The sequence below is a fragment of the Notamacropus eugenii genome, chromosome 1 (assembly GCF_028372415.1).
Source record: "Notamacropus eugenii isolate mMacEug1 chromosome 1, mMacEug1.pri_v2, whole genome shotgun sequence".
NCBI classification, from domain to species: Eukaryota; Metazoa; Chordata; class Mammalia; order Diprotodontia; family Macropodidae; genus Notamacropus; species Notamacropus eugenii.
The window spans coordinates 326194061-326214534 of record NC_092872.1 but is presented as its reverse complement, the minus strand read 5'-3'; the positions used below and the strand labels follow the sequence as shown (position 1 = coordinate 326214534).

General features: G+C 35.7%; 1 protein-coding gene across 3 annotated transcripts in view; it reads right to left on the bottom strand.

Annotated features, from left to right (window-relative positions):
* Positions 1-20474, bottom strand: part of TXNDC16 (thioredoxin domain containing 16) — a 141076-nt gene that overhangs the window by 112322 nt on the left and 8280 nt on the right. For 2 of the 3 annotated variants that reach the window (XM_072629704.1, XM_072629706.1), the window contains exons 2-3: positions 8831-9029; positions 7427-7509 (exon numbers count right to left, since the gene is read on the bottom strand). In XM_072629704.1, the coding sequence (XP_072485805.1) occupies positions 7427-7509; positions 8831-8999 (252 nt within the window). In that variant the 5' untranslated portion in view covers positions 9000-9029. The remainder of the gene's footprint in view (positions 1-7426; positions 7510-8830; positions 9030-20474) is intronic. The other variant, XM_072629705.1, reaches the window with a different exon arrangement.

Here is a 20474-nt window from a genome sequence, read left to right as displayed (position 1 = left end):
CTTAAGGCTGCCTAAACCAGACCAGTGCAGTCTATCAGTGTGTGGCAAGAACCAGAGTAGAAGTTGGTCTTTGAATTATTGTTATTTCTTTAAGATATAAAGTTGTCATTAGTGAGTTTGTATTTCAGCACCTTTTATTTGGATTATTTACAAAGGGGTGGAAAAATCTATCCCCTAAAAAATAACTTGTGACAACTAAAGATTCTTCTGTTGGATTATTCAAGCTCAGACAGAAAAGGTCACCTAGAACTTAACTTTCACAACTTGACTGGTATGCCAAATGACACATACAGATTTAATATTTCTATTGTTTCACCATGAAGGATGATTTCAATCATAATGTAGTTTTTTATTTGTCTTGGTAATAATAATGATTGCCATTGCCCAATAAGCAATCATAACTGCCACCTCTGAGTTTTTGGATTTAGATGAAGCATAACTGTGAAATTATTACAACACTTCATTTTGAATTTCTGTGAATCTCAAAGTTTTTAGAGTAATTTATTAAAAGTAGCAAAGTGAAAGTGTTATTTTTCTAAGCCCTTAAGAAACTGACTTTTCTATTAGTGAATTAAGACTATCATGCAAGACTGTAAGTAGGTTTGGCTGAGTCCTTGTATTTTGTTTTGTTTTCATTTTTATTAGCATAGGGTACCAAACTGCCTGCTTTATTTTTAATAGCTCATATTCACTAATTTCATTATTAATACATAACTACTTCTAGCTTAATTTTTCTGTCCATATCAATAAAAGATCTTGAAATTGATTGTACTTTTACTAATGTAATTTTTAAAATCTTTTTTTCTACCCTTTCCACTGTAGCTGAGCTAAGAGTACTCTTTAGAAATCAACATATCTTCTAATCCCTACCTGTTTTGGTTAACTTTATTCTATAGACCACAATTTAAATGTACATTATTTCTCTTCCATTCCCTATCCCTTCAGTCTTCCAGAGGGCTTGTCTTCATGTTTCACTATCAAGAGATTCTGTCTTCTTATTCCCAACTTTGGGGATTTTTTCAGTGACAAGTGACAGTGTGAGTGGCAACTGCTCTGTAATCATAAGACGTGAATTCAAATCTCAGCTCTATCATTTGCTACCTATGACCTTGGGAAGACGATCAACCCCTTTGGGCCTCAGATTACTTATATTTAAAATTAGGGTTGGACTAAATGGCCTCTAGAGGCCCTTCCAGACCTAGATTCATGATGCCAAAAATACAAGTTAGGCAAAAATTAAATGTTGCACTAGACTTTTCAGCTCTTTATATCATGTCAGCAGTGTCAAAGACTCTTAATTTGCATATAATTCAAGGTTACCTTCTTGAGATTTCAATTGATCAATGGCAATATTAAAGCCCTTGAAATTCTCACTAGAAAGAACTAAAATTTCTGGACATGTTCTTATGGTATAATAAGATGCTTAGCTTTTCAATATGGGTAAGGTTGAGCTACAAAGGAAACATTCATCTGATTTTCAGCACTTGGCAGGCAGGTCTCTTCTTTTATTTTTGTCTTTATTGAATAACGGTATACAATTAGAATTGGTTGGTGGTTGTCTTTCATTCTCAAAGAGGACCAAAATAACATCACTATGCTAGAATCAAGTTTCAATACATCCAACTATGGCAGATCAGACCAATACAAGCTTAGAATGTTCCACCACAAGTTAGGGACAAATAGTCCACGTGAACATTTGGGGTGGACTCTAAATTTGCGCATCCTGTGTTTCCTTGGAGCTGGTTCAATTCTGCTTTGCTCATAGAAGAAAGAATCTTCTCTGATGTGGGCATCCCACACTAAGCAAACTTATGCCAGTGTCTCTCATGTCACACAATAAATTTCAAAGTTCTTAAGAGAGACTTGGAGAGTGTCCTTGTAACACTTCTTCTGACTACCATGTGAACACTTGCCCTGTGTGAGTTCTCCATAAAATAGTCTTTTTGGCAATAGTTTGCATTCAAAAACATGGTCAGCCCATCAGAGTTGTGGTCTCTGAAGAAGAATTTGAACGCTTGGCAGTTTAGTTCCAATAAGGACCTCAGTGTCTGATAGCTTATCCTACCAGGTGATCTTCAGAATCTTCCTAATACAATTCAAATGGAAGCAATTCAGTTTCCTGACATGGCACTGATATGCTGTTCAGGTTTCACAGGCATACAACAATGAGGTCAGCACAACAGCTCTGTAGACTTTTAGTTAGTACCTAATGATGGCATGCTTGCCCGGATTCTGAATAATGGACAATGGACAATGCTCTTATGCTTTCCCAGTTACCAATGGAATGAAAAAGGGCTGTGTGTTTGCTCCCATGCTTTTTAGCATGAGTTTTCAGTCATGTTGTCAAATGCTTTCAGTGAGGATGAGCACAAGGTCAGCTGCCTCACTGATGGCAAATTCTTCAACTGAAAAGGCTACAAGCCAAGACCAAAGTGGAGGGAGTGTTGATGTGTGATTCTCTTGTTTGCAGATGATTGTGCGCTCAATATAGCCTCTGATGCTGAGATGCAACAAAGTATGGATCAATTCTCTGCCACTTGTGCTAATTTTGGCATAACAATAAATACCAAGAAAACACAGGTGATCCATCAGTCACCACTACACCATCCACACATGGAACATTGGTTACAGCAAACAGAGAAGTATTGAATGCTGTGGATAAGTTAACTTACCTTGGTAGTATACTTTCCAGGGATGTACACATTAATAATAAGGTTGATGCCAGAGCTAGCTCAGTGTTTGGGAGGTTCCAAAGGAAAGTATGGGAGAGAGAAGATATTAGACTGACTACAATTAGAATTAGTGCTTCTTTGATCAACAATCATTTATTGTGCTTTTATCATCTGCTTTTATCATCCTCAATCACGAGGAAAACAAAGACAAAAATGAAACAACCTTTTTTCTCAAAGAATTTACACTCCAGTGGAGAAGTGACCAACTCTTCTTCAGTACTTGCAAGAATTTATTTTTGATATGAAAGGTCTGGAACTTCACAAATACATTTCTTATTCAGTTAAGGTTAGAGTTTCCCTTTATCAGTGTCCTATGGATTCTACTGATTTGAGTTCTGCCCTCTGTGTCCAAAATCCCTAGATAATTGCCTAGAATATGGCACTCAAGCTCTGTTTCCTTTTATTTTCCTAACAAATCAGTAATTCTCATTTTGTCTCTCTGGGTTGTATCCTTTAACTTTGTTGCTCTGGCATATAGAAAGAGGGAAATTTTTTAAAGGGCATATTCAAGAAGGGATTTAGTCATAAGCAAAATAAATCCTAAGCTCAAAAGGGAGAATTATAAAGACAAGCTTCTAAGGAAAAAAGGGATATGAACCCATGATAAAAAAAAAAGGAGACAAAGAGCAGTAGAGAGGAAACATTATAAGAGAATAAGAAAGAAGAAAACTTACAATATCATAATTATGAAAGTGAATGGAATAAACTCACCCATAAAGTAGAAGGGATAAACAGAATGGATTAGAAAGTAAAATCCAACAATATTTTTTCACAAGAAACATGTTTGAAATATAAAGACTCATAAAAAGTTAAAATAAGGAATTGGAACTATTATACCTCAGCTTAAATTTTAAAAATAAAGGTTAATAATCATGATCTTATACAACACAATAACATAAGTAGATTTGATTAAAAGAGATAAATAAGGAAATTACATTTTGCTGAATGATACCAGAACCTGTTACTTGATTTTGATACATAATCTACACATACCAAATCCCACAGAATCTAAATAGTTAAAAGGAAAAGCTAAATGAGCTATCGAAAGAAATGGAGATTAAAATTATGATAGTGAAGGACATTAATATGTTTCCCTTTAAGAACTAAAAAAATTTAATTAAATAAATAGGAATATGACTGACAATTATCCAGAAAGAAATGAGTATAATCCTACAGGGGAAAAAAGTAAACTTCAATGAAAAAGAGAATTTCTAAGCATTCCTGATAAAAAAAGAACAGAATTGAGTAGGAACTTTGAAATACAAAAACGGGAGTCGAGAAAATACAAAAAGGTGTGCAACATAAATGTGCAACTAAATGAGACTTTATAAAGATGAACTATTTACCTCCTTGGGGAAAAGGGATAATAAAAGTGTGCCTTCAAAACGTTACTATCATCAGAGTCATAGAGGGAGTCAAGTAAGATAGAAGTTCTTAATGTGGTCTTGTTATGTTTCATTTATATTAAAATAAGAAAAGGAAGGCAAAAGGAGGTAGGAATTAATCTCACATAATCAGGTACACAAGTAGAAATCTATATAAAGAAGGAAAGGGTTGGGGGGAGAAAGTGTCACTCAAACCTCACTTTCATCTTAACTGGTCAAAGAAAGATAAAACATACAAACATATACATAAAGAGTTTGAATGTATTTCTACACCAACTCACCAGTAGAGAACCAGAAAAGAGGAAAGAGAAAAATAAAAGAGAAAGTAGATTCACAGAGGGATTCATTAGAAATAAAACCCTAAGCTTGGAAAGGATTGTATGGAGGAAAAGAAAAAAAGGTTATTAAATACAATTACTAACCTCAAACACTAACTCTACTAATCCTAGAACAAAAGAGATAAAAAATGACTAAAAAGTGCTATATGTACAAAATTATTTATAGTAACAATTTTAATAGTGGCAAAGAACTAGAAACTAAAGGAAAACTCGTAGAATGCTTTCCTCCTTGCTTCTCTCTATTCAGTTATGAATATACTTTTTAATAAATACTATTCCACCACATAATCCCACAATCACAGCTTTAGAACGAACCTCAGGAAATGTAGAAGTCACATAATTCAATCCCCTCATTTTACATATAAGGAAATTAAGTGATTTGCTCCAGGTTTTTCCATGATATCTGACTGCCTCTCCCACAGTTACAATTGTTTTTACTTCCTAATTATAATAACATGCACTTCAGGTTACCTTCAACCCAGAAATTATCTACAAAGTTATGGATGCTTTTTGTTTGAAAGTAAAACACCTTGGAAAAGTGTGCTAGTAGAGATAAAGAAGGGAGTAGAATTACAGGCTCTGGTGACAGGCCAAGGACTAAGGTAGAGGTAGGGTGGGTGACAAAAAATTGAAGATCAGGTGCAAGAATAGACAAATTAGAGGAGCCAAATTCAGGGGCCAAGAAAGTCGGGAGCTCAGTAACTCAAACCAGGGTTGAAAGACTGGCAGAGTTTGGATTATGGTAATAAAGAATTACGAGGCTAAAGAGACAGAGTTAATTTGGGTCATTTATATGAAGGGACTAATTCCTCAGAAAGCAAAATTCTAGGCTCCTGCTAAGTGCCATTTTTTAAAATGCTACTATGAGGATCCTTATTATAATGCCTCAGAAAGGCAAGGATCATAAAACTTGGAGCTGGAAGGAACCTTAAGACCATCTAGTCATAGGATCATAAATTTAGACTTGGTGGAGACCTTAGAGACCATCTAGTTCAGTTCCCTCATTTTATAGATGGAAGAGTCCCAGAGAGATTAACTGGAGTCAGGATTGAATTCTTGGTCTCTGAATTCAATATCAGAACACTTTTCACTCTTCTAATGTAGCTCCTCTAAGTACATGATTCTGCTCAAACCTGTGACCTAGAGATGTAAAGAAATACATCTTCCTGTAGCTTTATAATAACCTTCTCTCTGAAGTTAGATTGACTGGGAAATAAACAAGTAAAAACATACCTTTCAGGACAGATGAATTACTTTAAGGATACTTCAGAAATTAATTTGAGGCAATTTAACAGTATAGGATTATTTCTGCAATCAATTTTTAAAAATAAAGACCAACAAATACTGTAAATTTAAGCTTCTCAAGTAAAAATAATTGTCCAGTTATTCATTTCCAAAGTGTAGAAGAGAACTACTCCAAATCTGTGTTTGAATGCCAAAGTTTGTGATAGATGAAAGCAACTAAAATGAACACAAAGACAATGAATGACAGTCCGTGCCTTCAAGGAGCTTAAATTCTTAGACTTAAGACAGTCAATTTTCAATGTCTCAATATACATATATACATGTATGTATATTTTTGTGACATGTATATACATACATACAAAATATATATACATATGTATGAGATACTGTGGGATAACAGAGTTGATCTTGAAGCCAGACTGTGTCCAGGTGTTCTGGACCTGAGTTCAAGTCCCACCTCTTACGTACAAAAACAAGTCATTTAACCTCGCTATGCTCTTCTCAACTTTCTAAAACTCCAAGTTTCAGAGAAGGTGGTGACTTGCACTGGTAGAGAATGCTCCCTCACCAAGAAGTTCCCTATACCAATGGAATCACAAGTCCAGAAGCAGTATCTGTTTATCTATATTACATATAGAAATGAATACACACACTACATATGTGTATCTATGTACACAAAAACATACATATACATGCACAGATTTCCAAAAGTCTTAGTGAAGTTTAAAGCTATTTTAGCTATTTATAGCTATAATAAACCACACTAAGAGTTTGGGGACACTGAATATACATTTGCAAATACACATACACACTCAGAAAAACTCCTTAAGTTAATTATATATCACAGTCTGGAAAATAGGCATTATTTATCCACTTCATGTTTATCATACAAATAAGTCAAACTCTTTTACATAATTCTGAATCTTATTTAGGACATGCTGTAGGACATTTTCTATTTCTATGCATCCTCTTTCTGTAATCTTTTTTTAGCTATAAAAATTTCCAAGAAGAGATCTATACTCAATTTTTCATGTTACATTTGAGTGGAAATTACAAAATGACAAAAAGAATTTCTGTTCTGGAGTCAGAAGAGCTGGGTTCAAATCTCATCTCTACTACTTATTACTTATATGATGTTGGGCTTCAGTTTACTCTTCTGTAAAACTGAGAGAGTAGGTCTAGATGACCTCTGAGATCTCTTCTAACTCTAGATCTATAATTCTCTAACCCTACATATTTTCAAATTTGTGACTCTCATTTAACAGATGTGAGAAATTTTTGCAAGATGAAGCAGTAAAACATTCTAGCCATCTCAATTACATTTGTGTTCTACATAACTGTTATTTGATAAATGCTTGTTCAAAAAAATTACATTGCCTTACTTATACATATGTCTACGATATATACATGTATATATATATGTATGTATATATTTACCAAAACTAATGTAATATAAAGCCAAAACTAATTAAAGATAGAAAACAATGAGAGTCCTATTTAAAACAACACAGCTTACATAAGATATAGCCTATCTTTGGGAATTTTGATGAACAGATTTGTCTTTGCTTCTGTTTTCTGAAATATGGAGCAAAGTATATTTCCACACTCTAGAGAATACTGTGAAAAACAGTAACAATACCAAAATATTTTTAGATTCTCAGTCATAAGACAACAGAAAAATAATAAATAAAATATTAGTGATCCCATAAGAAAAATGTTATTTTACCTTTGTAACTGAAATCCCATAGTTATGAAGAGGTCCAGCTGCTTTTTTCAATTCTTCAAGAAATACAGTAATATCTAGAGAAACTCAAATAAGGACATAAAAATATTTTCTAATATTTGTCTCTTAAAAGTGAATTTTAAAAATCCAAGAGAAATTATCCAAATATAGAGGCTTATAGCTAAATACAAAAATTATACCTGTTGACCCTACAAAGAATACACAAAATACTTTGAAATTATAACATACTATACTTTATTTATACTAAGTTTGAGTCATTATTTTTCTTTTCAAAGATCTTTGACTTAGTATTGTAAAATTCACTGCACCAAACAATCAATCTTTACCTTACTAAAGATGGTCTTTTGTAGGTTGTTGTGGATAAAAAAGTTCACCATCTTGTGGCCAAACTTCTGGTGATTACCCTATTTCAAATTTACTTAGGCTGATCCTTCAAGGACAAATATAAAGTTTGTGACTGGGCTTTTACTCAAGCAGTTCTGGCTTGGTAAAACATATTCCAAAGCACTGGCACAACCAATGCAGAAGATAAAAAATAACAATTTGAAGGATAACTATTCTGATTTATATCATTCTTCAACCCTGTGTAGTTAAAAATATTATCTCCATTTTATAGAAGAGGAAACTGAGGTCAAAGCAGGTTAAATAAAATACCAAGTGATTGATCATATGGCTAGCTAAGTATCTGAGGCAGGATTCAGACCCAGATCTCCTCACTTCAAGCATTCTAGCCACTGTCTTGTTGCCTCTTGTTATTCAGGCTAGAGTTTCCTCAGAGCCACAATGAGAGTTCAAAATCAGACTCTGGTGAAAAAGGAACATATAGCCAAAAATATAAATCAACTTATCACTTGACATAAGTCATCAGCCCTCTAAAAAAAATTGGTACACCACACTATTCACACAAATTACATTTAAAAGTAATTTTCCCAATTTTTATTGCTTTGCAATTATAGGCAGGTGTCAGTCTGAACTCTAAACAGAAATAAGAATTGACTTCATCAGTAATATAAAAAAATAGTATTCTTTGAAATTATGAAATGACACTATTAATAATATTAATTCTACTTAACAGAAAGAAAAGCATAATTAAAGGTGTTGCTAAAGTCAAGTGTGTACAAAAAAATTAATGAGAAACTCAATTCTGAACATTGGTAACAGGAAAGAAATCTTTTTCAAACAATAACATGCAAAAAAATGAAAATAAATTATTATATAGATTTTCAGAAACAGTATTAAATTTTGAAATGTTTTTCATTACATTACATCGCATTTACAACGTTTTGTATTAATTCTTGGAATAATAAGGTTTTCCCACTGAACAACAGTTTGTTTAAACAGGAAATATCATGAAAACATAAATTGTACTTTAAAAAAAATACTAACCATCTTGACTAAAATAAACTAGGGAAGTTTTTCCTGTCTGCAAAGTGCTGAAATATTCCTGAAGACTCAGTTCCATTAGAGTGTCTCTATTTCTTGCAAAAGACTTATAAAATAAACATATCAGCACAAAAAAGATGCTGTATATCCATATGTTTAATCTGGAAGACATTATCAACTGAAGAACTAAATGAAGCAGAATCTGAAAGAAAAAAACATGGGATTACCTTGGCATCCTTTAAACTTATTTTATAATAATAATTTCATAATAATTTAATTTTATTATTTCAATAATAATGATTTCAGTAACTTCTTTTTGTTTTGACTCTTCCAGTTATTAATATGACCAAACAACATTTCTTTGTTTATGCCACTGATTTCTGGAGCTTATAACAGATTTCAAGTACATATATCAGTAAAATGCTTTTTTGAGATAATCATTAAAATTTGTTAAAAGTATTATTAAAGGAATAACTTCAGTGAGGACTTTCGGCATTACATGATCAATTTCTTTAAATTAACATTATAGAAGGAAATTTCACTTTGCACAGAAAAATACATACAAAGCCAATCTGTTCATAGCCAAATTTCCAAAAGTGTAGGTGAATATAATATTTAAGACTAAACTTTAAAATCTGTTTACCATTTTGCATTGATTTAAGATATCTTTGTATCCTGAACACAAGGAATGCTTTTTGCTATGTTCATTTCATTTTATGTTCTCAATCAACATTTATTTGCTGAAAATTCCCAACATATTTTTTCCTACATCTTATATATGCAATGGTAATTCTCCCTCTTTAAAGTTTCAGTCTTAAAGCTTATCCTAAACAAGTCTTTCTTTCATTAAGGTTTTTCCATAGAGAGCCTGTATCTTATAAAGAAAAGGAAAGATATTTCAGAAAATTCATACAAATATCAAATATTATACTCAAATATTAAATATATCCTCAATGGATCAGATTAAGTATCAATTTTTCTGGTCTACACATGGAATGCACATGGAATTTTAAGAAAAAACTATATTCTAAACATGCGAGTATGAAAAAACACAGAAAAATTCATTTTAAACTTTTCTGGAAATGGAGTGGTTGCTACTTATATTAATTTACAGAATTAATCAAAATATTCACGTTATTTAATAAAACTGGACAAAATATGAAGAACACAGAACCAAAGATTTTTGAAATCTAGATCCAAGAAACTGACAGATCAAGAGTTGGAAGGGGCCTCAGAGGCCATAAAATCCAACTCCCTCATTTTACCTAAGGAAACTGAGGTTCATCAAAGAAAAAGATCAAAAAAGAGTGGCAGAAGTAGGCTTGTAGACCACTTAAAGGAAATGCAGTGCATTTTTTTTTAAACTATGATTTTTAACGTAATGCTACATAACTCAATTCCTGGCTCTTCCATTTACTCACTATTAATGGACTGTGGATAGGTGTATAGGCTTTCCTTATCTATAAAATAAGAGACTTGGACTAGGTGATCACTGATATTCTTTTACGTTCTAAATCCGATGTTTATAAAGGAGCAAACTGAGGTCCAGAGAATGGAAGTTACTTAACAAGACGACACACTGAAAGAAGCACATTGGTCTAGAGCTCAAATAACTCGGCTTCCAGGCTATTGTTACCTCTCTGAACTTTCATTGTATTGTTATCCTATTTAATAAATTATAACAATCCAAGGGGAACCTAAGATTAAGGCTTTCAAGGAAAACAATTTATTGAAATAAGAATGAGTGAGAACTGCCATTACCTAATCTCAAACTATATTTTAAAGCATCAGTAATCAAAATCACTTAAGCAATTCTGCACAGTAGCCTAGTGTTCAATAAAATCAAGAACACAAAGTACTAGAACTACTTGACAAAAATTGTCCAAGGAGACTGGAAAGCATTTTGGCAGTAAATGGGCTTTACTCGATATTTTACACCACATACCAAAACAAACTCCAAATGGATGTGACAATGTCACATCATAAGAAACATTAGAGAATGGAAAGCAGTACCTTTCAGATCTATGGTTAAGGGAAAATTATTAATTGAACTTAAGATATAGGTTTTCTTAAAAGATAAAATAAATTATTTCAAGTGTATAAAATATAGAAACTTTTACACAAAATCAATAAGTAGTTATTTTTCAATTAATTTATTTGTTTTCAGTTTTCTACAATCACTTTCATAAATCTTAGATTTTCTCTCCCCCCCTTCCCTTCTTTCCCCACTCCCTCCCTGAGAGGGCATGCAATCTTATATGGGTTCTACACATACATTCTTACTAAATACATTTTCACCTTGGTCATGTTGCATGGAAAAATTCAAATGAATGGAAGAAACCATGAGAAAAAAATAAAACAAAACACAAGAGAAAATAGTCTGCTTCATTCTGTGATCCAATTCTATAGTTCTTTCTCTGGATGTGGATGGCATTTTGCCTCAAGAGTCCATTGGGAATGTTTTAGGTCCTTGCAATAGCACACTTTGGTTGTTACTGTGTACAAGTTCTCCTGGTTCTGCTCCTTTCACTCAGCATCAATTCATATAAGTCCTTCCAGGCTTCTCTGAAGTCTTTCTGTTCATCATTTCTTATAGCACAATAGTATTCCATTACATTCATATACTACAACTTGTTCAGCCATTCCCCAGTTGGTGGGCATTCTCTTGATTTCCAGTTCTTGGCCACCACAAAGAGAGCCGCTATAAATATTTTTGTACAGGAAGGACCCTTCCTCATTTTTATGATCTCTTTGAGATACAGTCCTAGAAACAATAGTGCTGGGTCATCTGGTATGCCCATTTTTGTAGTCCTTTGGGCATAGTTCCAAATTGCTCTCCAGAATGGTTGGATCAGCTCACAGCTCCACCAACAATGAATTAGTGTTCCAACTCTCCCACATCTTCTCCAACATTTATCATCTTCCTGTTTTGTCATGTTAGCCAATCTGATAGGTGTGATGTGGTACCTCAGAGTTGTATTGATTTGCATCTCTCTCATCAATAGTGATTTAGAGCATTTTTTCATATGACTACAGATAGCTTTAATTTCTTCCTCTGAAAACTGCCTGGTCATATCCTTTGACCGTTTATCAATTGGGGAATGACTAGTATTCTTGTACATTTGACTCAGTTCTCTATATATTTTAGAAATGACACCTTTATCACAGACACTAGTTGCAAAAATTCTTCCCCAGTTTTCTGCTTCCCTCCTAATCTTGGTTAACTGGGTTTGTTTGTGCAAAAATTTTTCAATTTAATGTAATCAAAATTATTCATTTTGCACTTCATAATGTTCTCTATCTCTTGTTTGGTCAAAAATTCTTCCTTTCTCCATAAATCTGACAAATGCACTATTCCTTGCTCCCCTAATTTTTTCATAGTATCATTCTTTATACCTAGATCATGTATCTATTTGGACTATATTCTTGTGTACAGTGTCAGGCATTGATCTATGTTCAGTTTCTGCCACACTGTTACCTAATAAGTAGTTATTAAGTGCCTGTGTTAACCTGAATCCAATTTAATCTCTGTCTTCTTGATCTGCCATATTTGCCAGAAACACTGGACCCAGAGTATGCTGGAGGTCCTGAACATATTAAGGACAAAGTTCCTCCTGGGCTGACATAATTTGTTATTTTTACCCCTAGCCTTGGAAATCAAACTAGCTACAAAGACAGATGCCAGTCAATGTGTACCAGACTAAGAAACTGTGCAGCTGGGACCCTTGTCGATAAGCAGACTATCATATCTTTATAGCTTGGTATCTCCCAAGGGAAAAGAATGCTGCTTTTGCCATCCTACTTACTCATGTTTTCCCTCCCTCCTTTTCACATTTTTCCTCCCCTTCAGGAGGGGATTGATCATTTTTTCTCCCATTCTCCTCCCTTTTGGGAGGGGATTACCCTTCATTCTTCCCCTTTAAGACTTTCTCTTGTTCCAACTCATAAATATTCAAGCTTCTGTCTAAATTGTGAACTTCATACTTTTAAGAAGAGTTCCACGTGCATGTACATTTATCTTGTAATAAATCCAGTTTCACATATGTTTCATGAAGTTGTGATTTCTAGTTAACTACAATGTGCCAGTCACTGTGCTGGGTGTTGGGAATACAAGACTAAGATAATCTCCATGCTCAAAGAAACTTACATACTGTAAATACAAATATAAAAAAGAGAAGCTATCTACCAAGAAAAAAATCTTATATTCAATATCTCTGATAAAGACCTAATATCCAAGATAACATAAAAAATTTACATAAACGGTCACAGAATATATAAACAAGCAATTTTCAAAAAGGAAGAAATTAAAAACTATTGATAGTCTTTTGAAAGAACACCTCAAGTCATCAATAAATGAAAAGAAAATTAAAACTCACACCCACCATAAAGACAAAGCTAATAACGGACAAAAACAGTCAATGCTGAAGGGACTAAAGGAAAACAAGCACTCTAATAAACGGTTGGTAGCACTGTATACCGGTCCAACCATTCTGGAAAATAATTTGGAGATATGAGAAGTTAATAAATTGTTATTTAAAAGTTACTCAACCTTAACCCAGCAATTCCACTACCAAGCATGCACCCTGTCTAGGTCATTTCTGCATCTGGGACAATAGATCACTCAGAGTCTAAGGACTTATGCAATCAATACCTTTTAATAAAAATGTAACTCTCCCCAGGTTGAAGCAGCTCCTCAGATGCTTAAAAAGTAGTTCACAGAAGCAAAAGCAAATAACAAGTCTCTGACAAATAAATTAAATGTTACAACATTTAATTCCTGGTTCCCTGGGGTTTCAGGAGCTCTTCACTAAAGTCTTGAAAAATGTATTTAAGCTCTTCTTGTGAAATCCAACTAGAAGAAAAGTTAACTTCAACTGCCTTTCTTAACTCATAAGAATTATCAGCTGGTACTGTGGAAGTGTAGGGAATTAACTCACACCTCCAACAGATCCACTAGTATCTGGTCTCACAACATACCTCAAGTCAAAAATGAAAAGAAATGCACCATATATACACTGAAAATTCAATGTATCTTTTTTTGTGACAGAGAAAAAACTGGAATAAATATCCATCAATTTGATGGAATCCTAATAAAGCTGCCTCCAATACCCAATATTCTAACTTCCTTATAGGCCCCAGTGAACAGCAGGCCTACTGCCCCTACCTAGCCACTCACCCTGCTCCAAACACTCAATAGCCTAACTTCTTCATATACACCTCATTCTCACTGGTACAGATGTGTCCATGAACTCATATTTCTCACAGAAACAGCAAGTGTGTCCATGCATTCAACCACAACGACATCCATCCAGTTTCAGAGAGGACCACAATACTCAACCAATCAGAAAGCAGCATCACCATGACGTCCAAGCACAATGGTCAATAGAAGGGACTTTCCCTAAGTAAGCACTAAGTGAGTAGGTGAAAAGGCCTAGCCTAAAAAGGCCAAAGTCTCCCACTGCATCCTGGGCTATCTCAAGTCATCCTGATGAATATCTGGTCACTGGATCCAGATGACTCAGGAGGAGAAAGTGAGGTTGGTGACCTTGCACAGGCCTCCCTCATTCAAAACAAAGTCAAGTGCAATTCATGTCACCATTTCTCTGAAGTCATGGTCTTCTTTGAAAATGAAGGATGATTGGAGAAAATGTGGGAGAGCAGGAACACTAATTCATTGTTGGTGGAGCTGTGAGCTGATCCAGCCATTCTGGAGAGCAATTTGGAACTATGCCCAAAGGGCTACAAAAACATGCACACCCTTTGACCCAGCAATACCACGTCTAGGATTGTGCCCTCAAGAGCTCGTAAAAATGGGAAAGGGTCCCACATGTACATAAATATTTATAGCAACTATCTCTGTGGTGGCCAAAAACTGGAAGTCAAGGGGATGCCCATCAACTTGGGAATGGCTGAATAAATTGTGGTATATGAATGTAATGGAATACTAATGTACTACAAGAAATGATGAACAGGAAGACTTCAGAGAGGCCTGGAAAGACTTATATGAACTGATGCTGAGTGAAAGAAGCAGAAGCAGGAGAACTTTGTACACAGCAATAAGCACAGTGTGCAAGGAATTTTTCTGGTAGGCTTAGTACTTTATTGCACTACAAGGATTTAAATAATTCCCAATGGTCTCTTAAGGCAAAATGCCTTCCACATCCAGGGAAAGAACTATGGAATTCGACCACAGAATGAAGCACATCATTTTCTTTTGTATTATGTTTTGGTTTGTTTTTTGATTTCTCCCATTCATTTTCATTGTTCTATGCAACATGACTAAGGTGAAAATGTATTTAATAGGAGTGGATGTGTAGAACCTATATAAAACTGTATGCCGTTTCAGGGAGGGAATAGGTAGGTAGGGGGAAGGAGAGGGAAGGTAGGGAAACATCTAAGATATGTGCAAGTGATTGTAGAACACAGAAAACAAATTAAAAAAAGAAAACAAAGGATGAGCAACAACAACCTGCACAGTAATAGCAAAAGCTGTCCTTTAGATGAACCTGCGACATAGAGGGGCTTATTATAATATCATTATCTTACATACATACCCCCCAAATGGATTTTTCTGTATGCATTGTAGGTAAACATATGGGCAGTTCCACTATTACCTAATCCCTTAACAAGCCCCTCCTGCTTTTTTAATATAAATAATTTCTGTTATGTAACTGCATCTTTACCCTGTAAAAATCTATCTTGCTTTCTCTGAAGTTGCTGGTTCCTCTTGGAACTTAGCCCACTTCATGAGAGGCGCCAATATCAATAAATGCCTGAGACAATTCTACTACAACATATCATAAAATCACAACAAACTGAAGAATAATTGAATAAATTGTGATATATTTCAGTAATGAAATATATTTGCATCATAAATGCATACAATAAATAATTAATTGGAAATTAAGAGAAACATGAAGATATGTAGAGGGCAAAAAATCTACACGATAAAGTAAACACTACAAAACTGTATGCTCAACAATCACAATAATAAGGTTGATTGTCATCCTTCATTCTCAAAGAGGACTTTGCTAGAGCCAAGTTTCAGCATGTCTGACTGTGGATGATCAGACCAACATGAGCTTTGAATGTTCTACCACAGGTCAGGCACAAATGGTCACTGTGAACATTTGGGGTGGATTCTCTAAATGTGCACATCCTGTGTTTCCTCTGAGCAGTTTCAATTCTGCTTTGCTCACAGAAGACAGACCCTTCTCTGATAAGGGCATGACATGCAGAGCAGTCCTGTGCCAGTGTCTCCCATGTCACACAATCAATTCCAAAGTTCTTAAGAGAGACCTGGAGAAGGTCCTTGTATCACTTCTTTTGACCACCATGTGAACACTTGCCCTATGTGAGTTCTCCATAAAATAGTCGTTTTGGCAAGTCTACATTTTGCATTCAAACAACATGGTCAGCCCATCAGAGTCATGCTCTCTGAAGCAGAGTTTGAATGCTTGGATTAGTTCAAGTGAGGATCTTAGTGTCTGGTAGCTTATGCTTCCAGGTGATCTTCAGAATCTTCCTAAAACAATTCAAAGAGAAAAGATTCAATTTTCTGGCATGGTGCTGGTATACTGTCCAGGTTTCACAGGCATACTGCAATGAGCTCTACACACGGCTCTGTAGACCTTCAGTTTGGAAATCAGTCTAATACCTCTTCTCTCCCATACTTTCTTTTGGAGTCTCCCAAACACTGAGCTAGCTCTGACAATGCATGCATCAATCTCATTATCAATTTGTTCATCCTTGGAAAGTATACTACCAAGCTAAATGAACTTATTCATAGCATTCAAAACTTCTCTATTTGTGGTAAAACTGAGAGTTTCACGAATAGATTATAAGAGCACAAACAAAATTAGCACAAGTGACAGAGAACTGATACATACTCTGCTGCACCTCAGCTTTGGAGTCTGTAGTGAGTGCACAATCATCTGCAAGCAGAAAACCATGCACCAATACTCTCTCTACTTTGGTCTTGGCTTGTAGCCTTTTCATGTTGAAGAATTTGCCATCAGTGAGGTAGCTGACCTTGATGCCACGTTCATTCTCACTGAAAATACTTGACAACATAGCTGAAAACATCATGCTAAAAAGCATGCGGGCAAGCACACAGTCTTGTTTTGCTGCACTGCTGATTGGGAAAGTACAGGAGCACTGTTCATCATCCAGAATCTGGGCAAGAATGTAATCATGAAAATAATGCACAGTGCTAATGAACTTGTCCAGGCAAACAGATTTTGGCCTAATTGTCCATAAACCCTCACAAGTGACTGTATCAAAGGTGTTGGTCATACCTACAAATGTTGCATACAGACCTCTGTTCTATTCCTGGCATTTCTACTGGAGTTGTTGGGCAGCAAACAGCATATCAACTGTTCCTCAGCCCTTTCTGAAGTCATACCAGCTCTCAGGTAGATGACCACCTTCCAGGTGAAGGATCAACCTATTAAGGAGGACTCTGGCAAGATTCTTGCCAGCAATGCCTAAGAGAAGGACACCCCTGTGATTGTCACAGGACAATTTATTTCCTTTACCCTTAAAGAGATGGACAAAGGAGGCATCCTTGAACTTCTGGGAGATAACTTCCTTTTCCCATATAACCAGGAAAATTTCAGTCAGCTTTTGTATAAGCTACCTTGTAAATCTCAGCTAGAAGAGAAATCAGTACCAGATGCTTTGCCACACAAAAGGAGCCTAATTGCATTCAAAACCTCTTCTTCAGTTGGAACTTCAAGTAGGCAAGGATTGACTTCAATCTGAGGTACACAGTCAGTTGATTGATGATGGTCTGTTGAGAACACTATAGAAGTATTTAGCCAATCTCTCTAGGATCATATCTTTATCGCTAATCAATATGGCTCCATCAGCAGAGTACTTGAGATGCACCATAGGTCTTTGGCCCATAAATAGACGTCAGGGCATCATAAAAGCACTTTGGATTGTTATTATCAGCATAAAACTGAATTTCACCTGCCTTCTTACTGAGCTAAGAATCCTGCATCTTTCTAAGCTTTGCTTGTACTTTACTTTTGATGGAATTAAATGCTACCTTCTTAGAGATGGATGAACTATCCTGCTGGCAAACCCTGTGGAGTTCTCATTATTCATTTAGCAGCTTCTCAATTTCCCATCATTTTCATCAAATCAGTCTTGTTGTTTGCAAGTGTTCTGAACCAGACAAGCAACTGGAGTGCTATACACCAAACCTCTGAAAGCTGCCCACTCTTTTTCTGCTCCACTGTTGCTATGTGTTGGCTCAACTTTCTCTCCCAGGTAGTAACAAACTGTTCCTGCTCAGAAATGAGCTTTAATCTTTAATTCTTTTAGTAGTCATTTTGCCTTGGGGATACCACTTTTGTTGAATGCAAATATTTTAGCTTGGAGAGGATAAGTTTATGATAGGTTGAGCACTCTGTACCACACATTGCCTTCATCACTCTCACATTCCATCCTTCTCTTCTCCTTACAATCACATAGTCAATTAAATGCCAATGTTTGCTGTGAGGATGCAGCCACAAAGTTTTATTGCATTTAGAATGATGATGAAAAAGTCATATGATGCACAAGTCTTCAGTAGTAAGTGACCATTGCTGTTGCTATTTCCAATTAAATTCCTCCCTAGGACTCCCTGTCAAGTCAGGTAATCTGAGCCTACTCTCGCATTAAAGTCACCCAGAATTATAAGCTTGTCCTCTTTTGGCATATTGATGATAGCAGTCTCCAGGTCTTCATAAAATTTTTCTTTGACCTCATCAGGGTTTGTCATGGTGGGAACACAGGCACTGATGATGGTGGCATAACATTTTTCTGCAAATGGCAATTGCATCGTCATGAGCCTGTCATTCACTCCTTTGGGCTTGTTGACTAGATTAATTTTGATTGCAAAACCTACACCTGCTTCATGGCATGCCCCTTCACTGTGGCCACTCCAGGAAAATGTATATTCAACTCTGTCTTCTATAAGTTTGCCAGCCTTGTTTCACTCAGGGCTGCTATTTGGATGCAGTACTGGCTGAATTCTCTCCCAACAAGAGCTGTTTCTCTTTTAGGTCTACTGGATTTTCATTTTGTGTTGTCTATAAGTGTACACATTCCATGTACCAATGGTGAATGGATTCATCTTTGCAGAAGTTTTTGTACATTTTTTGTTTTGACTATAGGGTGAAACCTGCAAAAGTGAGCAGGCCAGGGTTGGATAAGCAGATAATTTTTAGGACACATTTTCTAGCCCCTTCATTTGTCAGTCAGTCTGTGCCAGAGTGGGAAATCTGCTTGTGAAGCTGAGATCCTGCAAATATGTGGACTCTCTTATCTTCATAGTTGAGTTCCCAAGGGAAAAGAATGAAGTTTTCACTGTTACCTTCTCCTCCCCTGCGGGAAGGATTTTGTCCTTTTCCCATTTTTATTGGACCTTCTCTCCTCCCAAGCCATGCCCCTTCCTGGTATCCCCTCCTTCCTTTGTCCTGCTGTCATAAATATGCAAATTTCTGTATGGATTGTGAATTTCTGGGGTTCCATATGCATGTTCATTTCTCTTGTAATGAACCTGGTTTTCACAAAAGCTTTGTCACGTTGTGATTGCCTATTGACAAATGGTGTTAGTGGTGGGCTATGATGAGAGAAAGTGACTTACGCTAGCCAGAGGCTTCAGGGGAAGGTTACATGAGGTTGTTTTTTTGTCTCCACTTGTGTCAGATCTCTGGTTCGAACAATTTCACTTCTCCACTCATATTTTGTACTCCCCTCTCTTTGGGCTGAGTTCCTCGTTACAAGAGAGAGTAGGTCAATCACAGTTAATGGGACAAAGATAAGGCCTTGTTTGTTTAAGGGTATCTCAGCCAATTCAGATTTGAAAATCCTATTTGGATAAGTGTGCTGGATGAAGGACAAAGTTAGTTAGCTAGGACAGGATTGAAGCTAGTTGACCCTAGCTAGAAAACTCAGCCAAAGAGAGCTTTGGGAGGTTACAGGCTATCCAGCCTTTGGGGTGGTCAAAGGGGGCTGGGTTTTTGACCCCATGTCCAGGGTGCTAGCCAAGGTGGTGCAGTCAAAGAGGTCTCGGTATCCAACTGAATATATAAAGAAAATTAGACGTGAAGAAATATAATTGGAAATATAAATTTTAGGGTTATTTGTTGTTGTTGTTTCTGTTTGTGCATGTGTTCTGTATGGGTGACAAAGTGTCCAAAGATGACTTTGTTCCCCCTAAGGGAACTGTCAAGGGACAACAATTATAGCCATATGGCCCTGAAATCTTGCAGGTATCTATGTGATTGGAGAAGATGTGCATTTTAACTTGATTTGTAGATCTAAAGCCAAAGCTAGCAAGAAATTTTTAGTGCTGCTAAGTTCTTGGTCTTTGTGTTTCTTTCAAATTCTTGGTCTTTGTGTTTCTTTCACCTATGTTTATATGTCTCTCTATGTCTTGTCAGCTAATTTAAATTTTTAGAAAGATTTTGTTCTCTTCTTTTGCACTTCTAGACTGTGGTCAAGTTCCTTCCATCACCCCACCTCCACTGCTGGAATGACTGCTTTATTGTTTTACAACTACCCTTATTTCACCCAATGGAAAATGCATAAAATAAGGACTCATCACTGCTCATACACAGATGTAGACATAAAGGTTCTTAAGTAGCCCATTTGT